General features: G+C 40.6%; 1 protein-coding gene across 1 annotated transcript; it reads right to left on the bottom strand.

Annotated features, from left to right (window-relative positions):
* Positions 1-362: 362 nt before the first annotated feature.
* STAMBPL1 (STAM binding protein like 1) lies at positions 363-19,992 on the bottom strand. The gene is made up of 11 exons (XM_072339670.1): positions 19,852-19,992; positions 10,709-10,895; positions 9,637-9,854; positions 8,272-8,347; positions 6,801-6,896; positions 5,603-5,957; positions 4,858-4,982; positions 4,640-4,777; positions 3,885-3,997; positions 2,611-2,710; positions 363-688 (listed from the first exon to the last, which is right to left on the bottom strand). The coding sequence occupies exons 2-11, from the start codon at positions 10,790-10,792 to the stop codon at positions 632-634; spliced, it is 1,362 nt and encodes a 453-aa protein (XP_072195771.1). The 5' UTR covers positions 10,793-10,895; positions 19,852-19,992; the 3' UTR covers positions 363-631.
* Positions 19,993-20,647: the final 655 nt, after the last annotated feature.

Genomic DNA, 20,647 nt, shown 5'->3' with positions numbered 1-20,647 from the left:
CCACATCCAGGAAATCACTGTCAGGATCAGAGCTTGATTTTAAATAGGAGTTTCCGCTAGAGAGTTGCTGGAAAAAACACAGTTATCCAAAGGACTCTGACTCTTCTCTACTATTCCAGGATGCAATGAGGGTCAGCACTCAGGTGAAGGACTTAACTATGTCTTCTGTTAATGACTTAGCAGAAACTTGAGATATATAGGAGTGAAAACAAAATATCTGAATTGGTGTTTGCCTCTGCTACATACAATGTAAATTCAGGGAAGCTATAAATAGATAAATTAGATAAATAGCTAAAAAGCCAACCACTGTTAAAAATATCTGTAATTCTCAGTTAATAATAACAGAAGACAAAAGGAGCATTACTTATTTCAACTTCGTTACTATTACTTGAAGTTCATTTTATTGTTGTTCTTAGTGAGATGATACATCTACAGTTTCAGGAGTAACGCCACTGAATTCCATTTTGCCAGGGCAACAAAATAACTCTAAAACAGGCAAAAGCAATAAATACCAAACCATTCAATCTAAAATGTATAAATATAAAAGTCATTTCTGAAAACGTAAGAAAAACAGGAAGCCATTTTTCTCTTTTGGCCACTTTTATAGCAACATTGCGACTGTCCGTCCGTATCACCTCAGATCCAGCACAATTATCTTTATGTCTTTCCCAACCACATGGGTGCATGGCTGTGGAAGAAGATACATTATTCACATTATACATTTTCAGTAAATTAGTATCATATTTCAAACTATTTCTTCCTGAGTCTGCTTAATAATTTGCCTATATATCCAGCCTTAGCTCTGCCTACCACTGTGCCTGTTCACAGACAAACCATGTCTTCACAGCTGTATGCTGCTGTATAAAGCAAGAACTGTAATATATGAAAAGAAATACATTTCTGTAGAGGATATTTCTTCATGCTTGGTTGTGACACGGTGTAGTGTACAGTAGAGTAGTACAGTGTGATCCTTTGCATATCACAGCAGCAGATACCTGAAATGGAGGAGGAAGGAGCTGCGTGCGGTGTTAGAACAGGTGCATGGAGGACAGCTGCAAGGGAAGCTTGAACTCTGCTCACTTCCTGCAGAAGTGTCTGCCCATACATTTGTGGGGGTGTTTTTTAAAGCATTTAGGATTGTGTCTTTTGACACAGCCATGACTAAATAAGAACATGTGTTGGATTTGTGGAGAAGTGGTTTTGCTGTAAATCAGACAGACTCACATAAGGGTTGTTCCATTCAGGTTTTAGGAAGCTTCCTGTATTAGCTCCCCTAATATTTTTCCCCCAGGAAAGGAAATGCTGTGCTCTTACTGTTCTTGTTGGAGGATGAATATGTTTTGAGAATTGTATTTGACAGGATATTTTGTATTCAGCATACCAGCAATGTGTCTAAGGTTTATGAGTTTGAGTACCCAGTAACTTCATTCATGTACTAGGTCAGTAAAGGACCACTGAAAAGAGTTTATCTAGAACAAAAGATATAGGATTTTGTTTCAGACTTGGATTACCTTCTCAGTCCCCCTAGAGTCAGTAGTAAAGGAATAAAGCAAAACACAGAACCCAAACTCTCTTACGTTTTGAGTAGTACTGATATTCCCAGAGTCCTACAACGAAGAAGTAATGTTTAAAGTCTTTTAGTTATATATTTTGAGCCAGAGGCATCAACTGTTTTGTATTTCAACTGAGCCCCCTTAAAAATCTTAAGTATTCAGAGATAAAGACTGTTTTTTTTTCCAGATAGCAGTGACATTTCTGATAATTCTGAATGACTGTGCTGCTGAGCCATACACATAGCATGCTATACTACTAAAACATCAGAAGATAACAGTAGTTACTAAAAAAAGCCAATGAGAAGGTAGAAAAAAAATGGAAAATGAACTGTTCAGCAACTGGAATTCCGTGTTGGGATGACACACTGGGAGAGATGAGCTAATTTTTTTGTTGTTGTTGTTAAAAACTGGAGAGCTCAGGAACAACTCCTATTGAAAGCATGACTTTTATTGCTGAAAATAAGTGGTGTGTAGGGGAGCTGTTATGTCATGGCCTGAAGTGATGATTGATCACCTGGTGAAGGGGTGGAGGTGGCTGACCCAGAGAACACAGGTGCAAGCAATTCACCTGTGCTTCCCTCCTGACTAGAAGGGATGGGCTCTGGATCCCCCTGGGCTCATTTAAGGGCTAGCCTAAGACAGGAGATCATTTGCTAGATGAAGGCTGCTTCCTGAGAAGGAATGTTCCTTGATCATCGCTCCTCACTACATGCTGGGTGAGTCAACTTTTTTCATGCATCTTGACTATTGGTATTCCTAACAGTATTTTGCCTATTATTGCAAAGAACTTGTCAGAAGCAGTTCTGCTGCTTTGTAGAACAAACAGGGTGACTCATGGCAGCTTCTTGTGGTTAGGTGTTATTTGAATGACAGAGCATAACAAAAGTCTTATGGCTGCTACTGACTGCTTAAGTAAAGTCCTGATGTCTATCTTAGTTGGTGACATATGCACAAAGGGTCATTAGGATAGAAGAAGCTAAACTGCAGCAGGTTTATTTTCTGCTTGCAGGACTATGCGCAGGAACTCAATCAAAAACATGCTGGATTACATACTTACATCAAACAACCTAGGGTCCTTTGTATGTGGATGAAATCCCTTCTTTTTACAAGCAGAAACTTCAAGCATGCCAGCATTAGTCAACCTGAAGATGCCAGTACTGGAAAGCAAATATGAAACTACTGTTACGCAATGTCTGTGTAATGCAAGTGCAGAAATTCACACACAAACAATTTAACAAAAGGACAATGGGATGGTACTCAGTCACCTCTGATACCTTGGACTCACATTAAACTATGCTTATTTTCACCAAGAAACAGTAATAATCTAATAACTACAAGATGACACCAGATTAATTAATGTTACAGGCAGGAGTAACAGGTTAGAGTTGGTTACAGGGTACCATCTGAAGCTATGAAGATTATGAGACTACAGAGATTGGAGAAGGTATGCAGACACTCTTGTGTAGTGCTTGTGCACTTACCATTCCAGCTGTATTTACAGCTCTGCTATCTGAATGGCTCACACAAAAAGCTGGCCAACTAGAATGGGATTCATAGAAGTTATCTACAGAAGCAGAAGGCCAGAAAGACGGTCTCAAGAAATGCGCAGCCTAAATATCAAAGTTAACCATGAGGCCTTGAAATGTCAAGCACACGGAACAATAACCACAGAGCTTTTGAAATTGAAAGGAACCTCTGAAGATTAGCTGGTCTGACCTCCCTTCACAAGCCAAGTCACATTGAGCAGACTGTCCAGGACAATATCCACTCAGGTTCTGAGTATGGAGTTCTAACAGTGTCTCTGGACATCCTCTAACAGTATAAACCTTCTTATTTGTTCTTACAGTTTCAATTTTTACTAGGTTCATACTGCTTGTATTTTATGAAATAAGAAAATAGAATCTTGTTAGGCAAAGAGTGACCTTTAACAACCTATTCCCAAAACTCAGGCTTTCACACCATCCTACAGAAGTATGTCTAACCCTTCCACTTCCTCCATCAGATGGAATGAAGATAGGTCTGTGGTAGGCCACTGGCAATGAAGTCTACAGAAACAGCTCCTGTCATTAGTACTTGTTTGAACAGAGTATAAAAATAAATCAAAATTTAAAACCTGGAGCTAGGAATGGAGGAGGAAAAAGAAGCCAGAAAAAATACTGTGCTTACAGACTGACTGGAATGCAAGTCTAAATAGATCAAAGAAAACAAACTTGTGATACACTCACTCCTGTTCTTCATCCCAGCTGACATGTGCTGTTTGTATTTGATCCTGTTTTAAGATAAGGAGTAGGCAAATATAACACCACATTACTTAGGAAAATAAGAACTTACTCATTATGTTTTGGTGAACAAACAATTGCAATGGCCTCTGGTAACATTAGCTGATAAGAACAATGAGTATGAAGATCAACACTGGATAAGAATGCGGTTTGTGTTGGATGTGTCTATGAAAAGAAGGAAAATTCAGTATAGTGAAATATTTCTTGAAAGTAAAGGACAATGTGCATTCAACAAGGGACAATAATTCTTAACAAGTAAAAGCATTGGTACTTCCCCAGGTTGGCATTTTCTTATTAGTACAGATTCATGGTTGTTAGGGTGGCTTATCAGTTCATGGGATATAATCTCAAGAAGATGCACAAATCATTTTTCAATTACTGGGGAAAAAAAGTGGAAAGAAGTACAAGATAAGAGGGAAATTATTTTATTGTTCAAAATCTCTAGAGTGAAATCCAAATAATTAATGAATTTAAACCACACAATACCCTCAGATTTTTTGAATGGATTTTGAATACAGTGGAAAATAGATGGCACTAGAAAGTAATAACATATCCCAAAAATGAGAGAAACAAAGGTTGCACTGGCAAAAGAAGGACGTCTAGTATAAACAGGGTGCTTCAGCTTCACTGATCAAGAGATATTTATTACCTGGGTAGAACAGTAATGCATGTTTTCATCACTATGATTAGAATTAAACAAAGAAATTCATTTGAATCTTGCCAGTTATGTCTTTGATTCAACATTTCCAGGATTAAACATGTTATGCAGAACTGATACAGGAAAGCTAGAGTATGTGACATACATACATGTATCCAGCCCAAAGTGAGGAGATCAAACTGGTCCTGAATACCAAATAATTCTTCCACGTTCTCCATGTCACAGTAGTCTGGTCCTGAAGATTGCTTTGGCACTATTACATGGGTAATAGTAAACTCGTTGTGTGTCTGTAAAACAAACACTGAGATGGTAACTTAGAGTGGAAGGAGGAGTGTCTTCCCCATACAAATGTGAAAGTTAACTGTACCAGTTTTCCACAGAGAATTCCGCATGTCTCTATTCCTCTCAATGTATTCGCCTCTGCCAGCAGCAGAAATTTGTGACAGAGATCCCTGGGTAAAATTACACCTCTGAGTGCTTCAGCCAATTGAGCTAGCAAACAAATGAGAGAGAGAGAGAGAGAGAGAGAGATAAAAATGCATATATAGCCTATGCAGTGACTCTCCCTATAAGTCATTATCCACAGAGGAAATTATTGAAGATTAAGAAATTAATCTCACCACATCACAGATCTCTAAAATGAGATTACACCAACACTACAAGCACATCATGCTGAACTGAGGTTACCAACTCATAAGATATGCTATAGCCTGCCTCTTGTGGTGACAGGGAGTTGATCACATTTTTCAGGCCAGGGCTTCTGAAAGATATGACTGAAGAGTCTGCAAGTTCTGCTTCTGTTCTCAAGATTCAAGTGGACTATATGCTATAGAAACACTGAGGCTCCATCTCCAGATGCATCTACTGGTGCTCAGATGGAAATTGTAGAACTGCACAACATCTTTCTTAAAATGAGGAAACTGTAGAACCATTGTGGGTACATTTACCTATTCATACTTATTCCACTACAGATGCCCTCAAAGTGTGCAAACCATGGAATTATTAGGTTGGAAAAGACTTCTGAGTCCAACCATGATCACATGCACATTCAACACATGGTCTGCTATAAGCAGAAGAGAAGCAGATAAGGAGTACAGAACATGTGCACTTACTCTGGACAGAACTTAAAGCAGCTGCTGGCTTTAGGGCCCGGTTTACTGGAGGTGAATCTCCAGTAGAGACACATATGCCACTTTTATCTTTTTTCTCTAGTAGTGTGGTACGTGAGGAACTGTTCCCAGGTACAGAAATGCAGGATAGCATACTTCCATCTATCTGCTCAGACATAACCATGCTCTCTTTAATCTTCTGATCTCGAGCCAGTTCTTGCTTCTTAAGCTGATCCTCAAAGAACTGAAACTGTTCTGATTCAAGCTGCTGCTGTCGCATATGTGCAATTCGTTTCTTCTCTGCCTCTATCAGCTTCTGCTGCTCTAGTTTCTTCAGAGATTCAGTTTTACACTTGTTCTGAAACATATACAAAATACATGGTTGCTAAAATAAGCTATAAAAAGGAGGGAAAAGAAGCAATCTAACTGTATTAAAGAATATTAGAAGTATATTATATTAAAACTCGCTTCTTAAAAAGCCTTCTGGCAGCTGTTAGCTGAAGTGCCAAACACAACCCTATCCCCCAGAGTAGTATGATACAGAATGAAGTATTGTAAACAAAGAAGTCCCATCATGAACCTTATAACCTGCATACCTGTGATGGTTTATGTTTTACTTAAGTAGTGAGATCACTGTCCTCACTAAATCAGGTTACTAAAAAAGGAGTTTTCAGAACAGCAGTGGTAAAGAGATGAGACACAAATATAACTCCTTAGAGTTTTCAATGCAGCAAGTGATGTTAGCACAGGTTGGTTGACTTTTTCCTGTTTATTTCTTTCCCTAACTTGCTCTGGATTACTCCCTGTGCTGAGGGGGGCTTAACCCCAATGCTGTGTACATGCCCACCCCAGCCTCAGACACGCTAGATATCATTTCTGCTATCCCTCTGGTCTGAAAGCCAATATGCATTTTCTACAGAATCATGCAAGTGTCTGAACAATGTCCTCCTTATGAAACTGAACCTAAGCATGTCAAATATCTGTTTTGAACTTCTTTGACTATTATGCAGCTACCACAGCACATCTATTTCCAAGCTCACACTTGCACTACTTACTTTCAGATAGCCAACTGACCAGATTCTAGGTCACTCTTGGCTGTGACTAGGTTTGTACAGGGTGGCTATTTTATTTCTTTACTCTTACAAAGTTGTATAGATGCAAAAAAATACAGCAGTGATTTTTATAACCATGTAAAACTTACTTTGTTTTGCATGTATTCTTGATATTCTAAGCTATATTTTTTTAAAAGATCTCTCTTCAGTTCATCTGTCCGTGGAAATGCAACCTCCTTCAGTTTCTTTGGGTAGGGTAGAAAGACACGCAAGTTAACTTTTCACTTTATAAAAGGATCACCTGAAAAGCAAACTCATCTGTGATACACATATAAAAAAAATTAAGAAAACCTGCTCTTCTCCCAGGAAAGCAAAGAGGAATTACACAGTGAAAAATCAGCTTACTACACTTACATCGCACATCGGTTACATAGCACATTGATAAGCTCTATTAATTTATATCACTAGAAGCTTTTATAAGACTACTTGTTACCTAATGAAAAGACTGTTAGATTGTTTTTCCAGCAGTCTGTTACCCCTGTTTAACAGGTGTGTGATGACTAACATAACTTTTTTTTCTTTTTAAGTAGACATATTTTTATAAATAAAGCCGGGGCCAACTTTCAGTGTTTCATGTGGGATCAACTCATTTACTCTGGAGCATCCTGTACAGTAATAAAGCTTAAAATGCCCATTTCTATGTGGGGAAAAAAGAAAGGCTACAGTTGCACATGTGGGTCCTGTGAAAGCTCTGGCAGATTCTTAACTTAAACAAAACCAGCACTGTCAGTGTTTATAGCTGATGCAGAGGCTGCTATGGAATAATTTAGAGGCTGTAAGCAAGGGAGGGGAAGTAACTACATGCAATAGAGGAAAACATACACTAGCGCCCTTTCCCCTTTCTCAGCAGGGATGTTATCCCGGGTTGTGGATAACAATCAATATCAAAGCATTTTAGCTTTGAATATGGCATTATATAGCTCTGATGGCAGAAAAATCCTCGCAAATACAGCAGCATAAAGCAGAAAAAAAGACACTAATTATTGTTCTAACAATTCTCAGTGAGTAACTCCAGATGTTTTAAGTTCTTTATAAGGCTGTATTTGAAATCTGATGATGATAAACTATGTTGGAGGGGGAAAAAATGGATAGAAACTTAACAATACAAGTAAAAATATATTTGGTAATAAACTAAGCAAAAATACTCTTTGATTCTTAAGCTGGTAAGCAAATAATGTGCAGACACCAGTAAGGTGTCTCTCTTTCCCTCTGTTTCCAGTGGAGTTTTAATCAGTAGCCATTCATACAGTTAGGATCAGAATGAAACTATGCAGTTAGGTTAGTGTGTTTTCATCAAGTAAACTTTCCAAAATAGATTTACCTGGGTTTCAACAATCTACCAACGTATTCAGAGGTTGGTCTTGCTCACCTTTTGGAATGTGTAGCAATGACCAAGTGGTTAAACTAAGATAAAATACAACCGTCTGGTAGAGAAAGTTATCAGATCTTCAAGCTCTGTTGGCTGCCTTGGGCTACGTATGGAGTGGGGTGAAAAGGAATGATAGGAAAGAACAGAAATGGGGGAAACATGTCTCAAAGTTCAGTAAATGGGAACCCTACCTTAATAATAACTTGTTTTTCTGGTACTGCACATTGGTGATAGTCTCGGTGACTGGGCAGCTTCTCCACAAACAAGCTAGAAAATTAAACATGCATATTTGCCTTGATAGCCATCTCTGTTAGTTTTTCTTTGGCAGAAAAATCAGTTTCACATGTTATAGCTGTTAAACACTGAATTCTAGATAATTTGGAGCAGACTCCTACATCATTTGTTTGTTTAAACTATTGCTTAAACTTTTGTATGGCCTGATATGAGATGTGGAGTAATGACAGGAGGTTATTTTCTACGTCTGAATATATTTTGTTTCTCCTTATCAGTGGGCTGGGTTAGAAAAGGATTAACTAGCACTCAGCACCTGCAAATATCTTCCACGCCAGCCACTGTTACTAAATCTTATTTCTGCCATCTTGATCTATCACCTCAGCTGAAATACTGAATCTTAAATAAGACTCTATCATTAAAGCAGCTATTTCTACCAGATTAAGCTGTACAGCTAAATGAAGCATTGTTAACCCATCCAGACATCTAAGTTATGGCAACACTCAGCTGCAGAAAAGTTTGGAATTCACAGCTGCTATCATTTTTCCAGCAATTTATGCTATGTTCACCTCCAGACGTTCTTTCTAGACACATGCATGCATTTAACATAGTTGAGGAAAGATTTGGTTTAGTTTTTCGAATACTGGGAAAACAAGGGGAGGGAAGAAGGTTTCTTCGTAAAAAAAAAAAAAAGTCTAGAAGAACGTTTAAAATTTTATTTCTTTTTTTGTGATGGGGAACACAATCATACAGTGAGTGTATATTGTGGATTTTGCATTTACTACTTTAAGAAGCAATAACAAATGCTTTATCCTTTTGGGGCCAAAAGCTTTTTTTTTTTTTCCATGTTGTTTTTTTTTCCTTTTAAATATCGTGCCATGTTTTCTCCTTTAAAATCTGCTGAGGCTCATGGGGCTTAATGATTAGTCTCAGAAATCTTATGCAAACATTGATAGTTAAGGCTTATGCTGTATTTTACCAACATGTTGATCTATACACAGTAACCTGTGGGGAATGGTGCTCATGGTATAGACTGGTACTGCAAGCTTCAGCCTCCCTATATCACGTTAATTTACCTTGGCAGTCAGGAGGCAGGTAAGGCTACTCCACTAACAGTAGAGGACACATTATAATAAAGACTGAAGTTAGATTGAAGATCTCAAAAGAAGGTAGCTATTCTGCAAGAAAACAGTGAGCTTTTTTTCTCCCAAGCTAAAAGGGTGCTCCATTTTCATTGCAAATATTTTATTTCCCTTCACTTACAACTACAGCTACAGTACTGTAGTTTAGAATAGTAGCTACAGTTACTATAACCTGTTTCTTACGTTATGAACTTGTTATAAAAAACAAAAGCGTTCTCCAGATTTCCTTCCTCCATATATATCGATGCCATTCGCTCCATTTCTACTCCAGATCTGAAGTAACGACGTGGAGTGATGTCCTCATTGATTGCAATATTGCTGCCAAGTTTGCTTAAGGCACGCACTCTCTCTTCTGGGGTCACAGAGATATCCGTGTGGTCAGGAATAGCTACGAGTTTTTTCTGAAAAAGAACAGTGTAGTGAGGAGAACCAGGTACCGCATTTCACTCTCAGTAAATGATCTCATTCAAGAAACTCAAATGAAATCTTCAAAATAGGTATCAGTTTCCATGCTGCTGGTAGCTGTTAAAGTGTCCCAATGTTTCTCAATTGCATTACAAATAAGAAAGGATCCTTTCACTAATTTTTTCAAACTGTAAGAAAATCTCATAAATCAAGTTATGAAAAAAGTAATTAAACCCCAAAAGAAATGATCAAAGGCAACACAAAGCGTGTCTTCTTCAGAAATCTTCAAAAATGAGATAATGTTCTCTGTTCAGTTGTTGAAGTAATCTAATGGAAGGCCTGAAGGCGCAAATCACTGTTACACACTTCTGTGCTGTACTGTGTACAACTTCTGGGTACAGCTCAGCTAACAAAGAGCTGTATGTTTCCCTGAGCAGACAACAGTTTGTTTTATGGCTTTAGATGAAGCAGTTCAAGTCTAAGGATCTAGAACAGACTCTGTTAGAGAAGAAACAGGGCTGCTTATTGTAGTAATCACTTTCCTGCCAAGTGGTTAAATAAGTGGCTACTGCAAGTTGTTTCCTCTTAGACTGCTGAAAAGGTTTACCTTTTCTATTTTAAATGCTTGTTTCAACTCCTTAAAACTGTGACCACTGAAACAAACAAAAACCCTAAAGGCCATAAATATGGAAGCAAAATTCCAGTGAAACCAACAGGAAGAACAGGTGAGAAGCTGTCAGAATTCAAGAAGATTCCCTTTCAGCTGACATCAGTGCTGCTAAACTGCCCGGAAACTGTTGCCTACTTGAAGAGGTGCTAAGCAATTAAAGCATCACTTTGTGATACATACCAAGGAACTAATACTGAATGGTTGTTCCATGTTGCCCTCCGTTTGCAAACCAAGGAGGTCGCTCTTTTTCTCCAGAGTCTCCATCTGGCTGCGAAGGACAGTCTGCCTCAAGTATTATTCCAGTGCTTGGTATTTGCAGCCAGCTGCCTCAGAGCCCAGGGGAAATAAGGCTGATTGTGGTCAGGTGCTGAATGAAACAGGACAAGTCATTCTGGTTAGAAATACATTCAAATGTCACATCAGTTTGCATGCCTGTATCCACTCAGTACTTCAGTTTCAAGTGCTTACATGCTTACTAGCAATCTAAAATTTAGCAGGCATCTTAAGTTTGAAGTAGGGAATGCACAGGGTCTCACAGAACAGTTGTGAACTAGCTGACTTACAGCATTATCAAAGAGGACTCAAACACAACATTTCAAATTATCTTTACAATCTTTACAGCAACTTGGATTAAAAAAGGCTCAAGAAAAAAAAACCAAAAAACATCTTCTAAGCATTAAGTCTTAAAAGTTCAAAGACTAAGCACAGAGTCTGTTTCTTTGTGCATATGTCATGACAAGCATATTTTAAACCAGCATGAATCTTCTGTATTTTTTCCTGCTAAGCCTATAATTAAAAATAAAACAGCATACAAACTCATATCAGCAATATAAAGTACCATGTGCTCCAACTGTATAACTTATTGACTTCAACTCCACTCAAATTATAATGAAATATGACAAGTTGACTGACGGTAATTACGCCTTGAGAAGTTCTAAACAAGTAAAGACAAATATTTAGACATGCTGTGGTCATAAAAAAGAAGAAAATTAATTATCTAAACTATACTGGAAATATAAATGTGAAGCTGCTAATGTGGTCTTTTACTTCTGTGCTCTCAAACCAAACAGACTTGATTCTGAATGTCAAAATGCTTCATATGTTGCAATACATATATTACTTCATATTTTAAGCATAAACTGTAGGTTCAGCACAGATCTTTTCATAGAGTTTCCCTCTCTGGAAGCCAGAGGGCCCTGGGTTGGAGGAGAGCAATCCTAACGTGTTTTCAGCTGCTGCTGAAGCATAAATTTCTGAATTTGGGTCTTCCTTGTTTTTACAGGAACTACCACTACCTGTTAGGTCAGCCTTCAGTTTTAACCATTAATGCTAATGTTATAATGAAACATTATAGGAGACATTGAATCCACACCAGCAACTTATTTTCTTTAAAAATGATTTGAATTGTCCTGCTTAATTGCAAAATCCCTTATTTGGCACTCTTACTGAATGAGTCTTACCCTGTTTTTACGTATCATTCCCTAATCTCAAGTAACTTATTCTTGCTTGATTTTACGGCAGTGTTTTCCATTTTCAAGAATTTTATTCATGTCATCTAGCATGTCACAGATCTGTGCACTTAATTTAAAGACCATCTTTTTCAATTTAAGGCATTCAAAGCCCTTGCAAAATTTGTGACACACCAATGGACGTTAAAAAAAACAAACAACTGATGAAGCTTGGCTTTTACACCCAAGATATCAATATTAGCCATGGATGGTGGTAGCACCAATGGAAAATGTTCTCTAAATGATTTAATTCTATACAAATGGAGCTCTGGTGCAAACAATCATCTTGGCAGGAGAGTCCTATTCATTGCTGATTCACAGTCTTTAGAAAGGCCTCATGGGACCACAGTAATGAAATAGCCTTGGCTAAAGGAAAACTAAGCTCATAGTTCCCTGTGGCTGGTTCCACCCAAACTTAGCTGGATCATGGCAGCCCTAGTAAGCTGTGAAAGGGGAGGACTACTAGCCTGGAGAATGAAGAATTTACATCAGCCTTCTTTCCCTGCAGCTTTGATGCTCAGCACAAGTTACATCTTCAAGAAGATGCTCTGCATTCATACTCTCTGTCTGGCTTGGGAACACTAATAAAAAAAAAACCTTGGTTCTAAAAAGCATGCATTTTAATTACAGAATCATGGAGTCGTAGAACATCCTGTGTTGGCACTCCCACAAGAATGATCAAGTCCTGCTCTACACAGGGCCATCCAAAATGCAAACCCTGTGTCTGAGATAAAAGCATTGCTCAGATGTTCCTTAAACTCTGGCACTTGGGGCTGTGCTTTGATGGAAAAACTGCTTCTCAAGCACCACGTACCTCACGGGCCTTCTCCAAAATCTAGCGAGGAAATGGGCACGGGATGGGATATGGATTATACACTTCTTTCAGCTGATCCCACAGCCTCGCTGGTTGGAAAATGGGAAAATCTTAGGGTAGCAGTTGAGAAACACGTAATTTTATTATTATTATTATTATTTTTCCTATTTGTTCTTCCTCCATCATTACCAAAAAAGTCTGCTAAAGAAGTTTGTGGTTTCTCCCAGGCAAAATCTCGTGAACTAGTAAGGGAGCATCATGGAACGCCTTGGATGCCTCTAAGAATACTAAGGCTAAAAGAAGAAGTTATTTGAGCCATTTTTAACCAAAGGAAGCATTATTAATAAGAACAAAAACCCACATATGACACTGGGTATTTTAAAGAGAAGAAGAAACTCCCACTTCCTCAAATTGTGCCAGTGATCGGAAAGGATGCAGTGGCTGTGCAGAGAGTGAGGCACTGAGCACAGCCAGGTCACTGAGTATGGGTGAGCAGGGGAATCACAACAGATGAAAGAGGAAATGCACTTTTCAAACTTAGCTTCAGGGGCTCTGATCAATGGCTCCTTGTCTTGTGGAAACAATTTCATGTTTACAACAGCAAAGAGAAACACAAGAAACTGAAACAGATTTTATATTCAGAAACACAAAATAGTTATGCTAATACAGGGAACCAAATTCCAGCCCCAGGCATGGAGGATAAATGCCAACAGCAGCTTGGAGCTGTTGTCATCTATTAAAGCATAAAGCTCTCTAAAGTCTAAGAGTGAACATGCAATTTTCTGCTGTACAGTTTCAGGCACTCCAATTAATTTAGATGGACTTAGGTAATGTCTGATTAAGAAGAAATGTCGGTGCAAAGAAAAATACTGTTTAAAATGTTATTAAAAACTTTTCTTTCAGTTCAGTTTAAAAAGCACAGAATCAAGTGGAAGGCAAAGGAAAAACAGAGAGCACCTTTAATATAGAGCATACTAAAACATCAAGCTACATGAAATATATCAACATGTATCAAGAGTAGGCTTACGAGACAGAAGTCTTAAAGAGAAGATGTGGAGAACATACTCATGGTTTTCTGAGAGGTAAAACTGCATAATTCATTATAAACTCTCCAGCACTCTCACAGGATGCTGCACAAGTTTCTAGCAAGTAGTGTGAGCACAAAAGAGCAAGTTCCTTTGCCTGAGCCTAGCTAAGATGGCAAGCTGCAGAACCATGACCTGCGATAGCAGCAGGCAGTATGCTTGGCTGCACAGCAAGGCTAATTAGCCCTGGTGAAGTACTGAACTAACAAAGTCACATGGTTTGTGTCTGCAATGGCTGTGCACAGCCAGCGTGGTCTGGGCAAAAGGAGCTCACACCAACTACACCCAGGCCTCGGACAGGCTCTGGAACACCAATGGACCTCACAACCAGACCATGTGAGACTGTAGCATGCCAACAAGACTGGCCAGGTCATCAGCCACAAGCTCTGTGGAGGAGGAAGCGGCCACACAGCTCTGGGCGCAGAGAGGAGGTTGGAGAGCCACTGCCAACTGAAGACTGCAGAAGCTTGAGGATGGAATTGCCCCAGGTTTTACTGCCAGCTTGAGGTTGCTTGTCTTTCTTGTGTCTTCAAATGAGATTTTTAGATGTTGAATGATCTTTTAGATCTATAAATAATGAACAGCTGAACTTCAGTATATTACTAGTTTAATCCCTGGTTTTCACTTTGCCTCCCTGTAACATACTGTTTACATTTCAAGAGATGTATGTGCATTACACTGACTTCCCTACCACCAGCAGTGCTTGACAATAAATAAAGCTTCGTTACAGAGATCACCAGTAAAACTTTACGGAGCACGTCTTAATGTGCAAGCCAAACTTCTGCTAAAACTTACAGGAGCCTGGGGCATTAGCAATCATTTACTTTTTGCATGTTTTTAACAGTAGATTATTTTAGAAATATTCACCCTTTGTTAGACACTTTGGTAGAATGTAAAGCACATTAAAATCTTTTGCTTCAGTTCGTTGCAATCAAGGTGTGGAGATATTTGCTAATATAAGGGCTAAAATGTGTCACGGTTCCTCCTTTCTACAAGATACTCTTGAAAGTAATGCTCTATATTCATACCATGATTACAAAAAAGCTTACTTTAATACTGCAAAAAGAAGCTACAACTCTGTAAAGCTGTTTTACTACTCTATGAAGTGTGATGGTTATAGAACTCTAAAATAAAGATGTCTCAAACCACAAGAAGGTCACTTCTCACTAAAATAGTCAAATAAGCAAGTGCAAAAAAAAACCCTTTTAATTTCCCATGATGGAACTTAATCATCTCAGCAAACATGAAATAGAGAACATCCAGTCATTGCTAGATGAAGGCAAAGGACCGTTTCATGCCAACAAGTAACCTATGGTGCAAATATTCATACTTCTGCATTTTGAAGTTGATGTTCAGCTGAATTTGGTGGGGGAAAAAAATGGCTAGAAAAGCAGGCATCTAACTCATTCAAGCTCTGTTTGAAACACCAAGCATATTGGTACGACGTATAATCATTTCCACACATGCTTGGGTTTGATACAAAATATGCTAAAAACAGCCTAAAAAGCAAATAGCCTTCTGTTGGTTCTCTCCAAAAAGAAACAGCATGTTTATCTGTCAGCATGTTTTCTGAAACAGCAGTTTCCTATCACAGCAAGTGATTCAGCCCATAGAGTAAGTTGTCTCTTCTGGAAAAAAACACAAAGCACTGAACGTCACAGCAAGATCATTCTCTTTTGCAGAGAAAAAAAAGGCAGCTAACACAAAACAACAGAAGGGCCTTTCAATGAAGAGAAGCACAAGGAACTTCTTGCTGACCGCCCCAGCTTGCTCAATGGAGAAGCTGCTCTTCATAGTAGGAGCTATGGCTGGGCTCTGTAAAAGACTGTCTCAGTAAATGTTCATAATTTAACACAGCAAAACCTTTTATTCATTCATGTTTTATGTCCACGGTAAGGAATAAAAACCATTCAACACATATCCATGAGCAAACTCTCTTATCTTTACCCACAGGAAATGCACCTCTTCAGCTCTCCTTCTGCAAAAAGGCAGCTCACAAAATAAAGCCTTACCTGCCATCCTGAGCAATCACTCAAAACTGACTGTTTATTCCACCACTCAATTCTCTTCCAGTTTAGCATGATCTTAATTTAGGATAATGTTATTTCAGTTCCTCTCTAACATATGGCACACAGAACGCTGAAGCAGCCCATGGAAGTTAGATGCTAGAGGCTAGCAACTGGACGGGACTGTGTGCTGATATATGCTTAAAATTTAGCGTAAGAGTATGTGGACTAAGAAATGGAATTAATTGCTCTCAGGACAAACATTGCCACTGCAGAAAACATGAATGTAGAACCTACAGACATTTCTCATTGCTTCAGAGCAGAAAGGACTCTGACCTTCATGTGTTTTCTCCTTCATTTTTAAGTAGATTTCTGAAGTCAAGATCTGTAGTGCCTGCGTTGCAGCAAAACAAACAAACAAAAAAACCAACATGCATTTGAGCTGTTGGTGAAGACTTGCTACCAGATTTATTAATGTGCTCTACCTGCAATGATACTGGCCATTTGTAAAGCAACATCCTGAAAAACAATCTGGAAAATCTGAACACTGAAACCTGCACCTGTGAACTACTGACCAGCGAGCCAACAGGGTTCTTTTCTGCAATGGCTTCTTGTTGAAACAAAACTTAATCCCTTCTTTCCTCCCTCTTTCCAGCAACACCATTCCCCATTTTTGATGTAACAAAGTATCACCAGAATGCCTTTAATCTGTAGCACTTTCAGGCTGCTGGCAGGGCAGGATGGCTTCTCTCCAATGACCTATTACAAGGTTAATTTAGACAAGGCATGGAGAAACAAAAGCCAATCCTTCATATAGGAAATTCACAAGTCTCCCACCAAAGTGAGTGTACCAAGGCATATTAAGCTAGAAGAGGGAAGAAATGAAGGAAATAGCCATTATGATGAGATTTGTTCTTTGATGATTCAGCTGAAGTACTGAGAGAAGATACCTGCAATACATGTCATCGTGGATAAAACTAACCTTGAACATCATGAAGACAAGAAGCTGTGTTGCCAAGGGAAACAAATGAGAGGCTAAGATCAGCACAGCAGTCTGTGACACATCAGAGGTTCCCAAGAAACAGAGAGAAGGATTACTTCCTAATTCTCAGGATTCACAGCTTCCCTGCCTGCAGCCCTACTTGTCTCAAAGACAAAGAGAAGCTAATGGTTCTTCTGACAATATCTGCTACTTAATTGTATAACAATTCCAAATTCTGTAACTACTAGTAAGGACACAGTTCAGTAGGGTTGCCATGTGCAACAATCCATCTTGGCTTCTGTTGGCAGACAAATTCCTATTGTCTTACTTATTACAGCTCATAATGCACATGACAAGAAAAAGGAGAATTAAATTTATCAGACATTTCTGGCACAAATTCACAGTCCACCTGGAGTCTTTCAAATTATCTGCACAGTGCCATGCTTGTCTTCTGGCCTCAAATCTAGAAAAATAAAATAAAATAAAAACAAATTTGGAGCATTAGCTCAATAGATTCTGACTATTTTGCATCCTAATGCTTAAGTGAGCAAAATGCAGGTAAAAACCTGGTAGTGCCATTACCTATGGAATGGAGTGCGGTCAACTAACACAAAGAACCACCAGTTAATCAGGTATAAGCACCATGCTGCAGAAACATTTTAAGATAATACTGTAAGTATTTCATAATGAATTTCATGATTTCATAATGAAGTCCTTGACCTCCTTCTCTAACCTAGCTGCAGGATCTCTTGTGCTATGAGCAGATGGGAAGTTTCTAAGGCTGACAACAATAGACACACTCCTCGTAGCACCACTGAATGTAACTGAGCAGCTGCCCTTAAACCAGCTGGATTATCCAAAGTCTGAAAGTCAAGCACAGTGCTGTGCAGCTCACCCAGGGAAGCTATGCGCAGTCCATCTCTGGACCAAAGTAATTTCCCAATTAATTACTTGCCCTTTCAAGATGAATCTCATAATATTAACCTCCTCCCCACCCCCCATCCAGGCTTTACTCTTAGTCAGTGGAAAAAGCTGGAGATCACTGGAGGTCTTCTGACAGTGATCCAGAGATGCTGAAAGAGGCAGGAACCTTCTCCAATGATTATGCAGAGTCCACTGCCTCCCTAGCTCAGTCCAACACTGAGTCACCTGGAGCTGCCAGTAGGAAGTGACAGTCAAAGGATGAGTCTGAGCAGGTGCCTGACTCATGGCATCACTGAGAGGTATCATCACATCACCCATGTAAGATCTAAAATGCTGACTTTTTTATACAAAGGATATCCATGCAGGAACAGTACTAAACCATATGTGGATCAGTCAGGATCTGGACTGTACTGGTAAGATCACATGCTTCCATGGACAGACACTCCTAGTTGAAACTTTGCCCTGAAAGTTTGTTTTTTGGCACGGCAATCCCAATGTTAGATATTTATTGAAATGATATAGAAAAAGGCTTCCATTACAAGGCAGCAACCTGCTATTCAGAACACAAACTGGAAATGTAACCTTTGATACAGAAATAAAATATCGGGAGTCAGATAAGACCAGGAAAAAGAGAACACCCTATGCATACAAGTTGGGCAAACACAGATGAAGCATTAATTATACTGCATTCCCTTCAGTGTCTTCACACATTTGCCATTCCCTGAGGTGCTGAGGATTTCATGACATCCCTCACCTTGAGCTGTACTTTCCCTTGGCATGGTGGTCAACTTCCAGGAAATACCTTAAGGCCTCATTGAGAATCTATTCAGACACATGAAGAGAACCACAAGAAACACCTTTCTGGTATTCTCATTGATCGAGCCACTGACTCCTATTTTCAAATCTAAAACCATGCAGTAAAATTCCTTGCTCTTTCAGGATCTTAAGAGTACTACTGAAAAAACCAAGCATGCAATTTGTCCCTATGGTGTTGTATTGCATTTGGGAACAATGCTTCTTGTACTTCTCCATTATCTAGGAACCTCTGGATTTGTCAATAGTGGCACTTGGTTTAGTTATTGGTACCCTGAGCACATAGAAATGCAATATATGAGACAAAAAAAAATGCATTGCCCCAGCAGCATCCACCTTCTAGGAGTACTTCACAAGGTTGCGGGCCTGTATACAACTTCCTAGGACCTGCTGCTCTAAGGCAGTTCATCCAACATACGCAAGCTCCAGCTCTGTGCACTCCATCACATCAGCCTACAACAAGGAAAAACCTGCTCATGTGAGAACAGACGACGCAGCACCAGGTATGCCACTTATGCCCATGGCTTCTTGGATCTTCTTGGATATGCATTCTGCACTGCACGCATAGTAAATAAAAGAATTCCAGAGTAAATGGACTTCTCCCAAAGGGACTTTATACCACCCTTCTGAAATGGGAACGTGGAGCCATTAAGTTACACTGCTTGGTGCGCATCTGAGAGATACCCGAGATCCTACAGAGACCACCTTGACGCAGGTACAAAATGAAGAACAGCAGCAGCATCTCACAAGGCAATTACGGGTGCACAAGTAACATCACTTCTTCCTTTTTTATATTCTTTCACCTTCTGATTCGATGACAGCATTTCATAGGTACATGGCCGGTGACAGGAAGGATTTACAAACGGAGTGTAGGCACAAGCTGTGCTTTCCTCCGCAGCTGGGCCAGGCGCTGACGGCTGACAGCTCCCGCAGGGCACAGGCGGCGGCCCCGGCAGGCTGTCAGTGAGCGCGGCTCCGCCCGGGGCGGTTGTGACCCGCGGGCTGCCGGCACCTGAGAGCAGGCAGGGCAGGGCAGAAGGGAGGTGGCGGGGCTGATGGGGCAGCGCACCCCGGAAGGGCACGGCATGGCACGGCGCGGCGCGGCGCGACCTCTTTCCCCGAAGCAAGCACCGGCGCAAAGCAGCGGGAGGGAGGCAGGGAGGGAGGCCGGGGAAGGTGGCGGCTGCTTACCGCCGAACCGGGTCTCGCACGCCCGTGGCCGACCCTGGCGGGAGACAAAGCGACGGCGCCCGGCAGCGGAGACGGCCCGGGCCTCTCCTGCGCTCCGCCGGCGCCGCGGAAAGGAGCACAGCGCAGCGCAGCGCAGCCCCCCACGCTGCCGCAGCCGGCCCGGGTCACGGCGTGGTGCGGGGCGAAGGGAGGAGCCTGCGCGGCGCCGGGCAGCGCGGCAGGGCCGCTGCCTGCATGCCCAGCGGCCGGGGCGCCGCCGTGCGCCCGTGACAGCCGTTACAGCCCGGAGGCGAGCGGGGCCCTCCGCACGGCTGCCACCCCCAGCGCCGGGCACCTGGAGCCGCATCCCTTCCGAGCTCCGGTCCGTAGGGCAGGGCAGGGCAGGCACCTTTTCAGTACGTTCACGTCTGCCCGAATGTAGTAGCAGGCTCACACGCTTCATTCAGGCGAATCTAAGTCTCCTTTAGGTAAGGAGCATCAGCGGTCGCTAACCGTCTGAAGGAAGAGTCGTGACATGCCTAAAGATGTTCTTGAGATATCAGGAAGAGATATCAGGAAGGACTGGCCTCCCTGGCCTCCCACCGGGGCTCTTTGTTTAACGAAATGTCCCTCGGACAGAATGGAAGAAGCTTTGAAGGGAATCAACATATCAATACGATAAGAGTACCGAGACATCTTGGAAACAAACAGCAGGATGGCGACTGCCTGGCACAAGATAGCACATGAATTAACAAGTGTCAGAATGTAATTAATAAATGCAAACCTCGGGCAAAATTGTAACCTGGAGTACCCAACT

The sequence above is a fragment of the Excalfactoria chinensis genome, chromosome 6 (assembly GCF_039878825.1).
Source record: "Excalfactoria chinensis isolate bCotChi1 chromosome 6, bCotChi1.hap2, whole genome shotgun sequence".
NCBI lineage: Eukaryota > Metazoa > Chordata > Aves > Galliformes > Phasianidae > Excalfactoria > Excalfactoria chinensis.
Note: the sequence above shows the minus strand (reverse complement) of the source record. Positions and strands in the feature narration are given on the sequence as shown.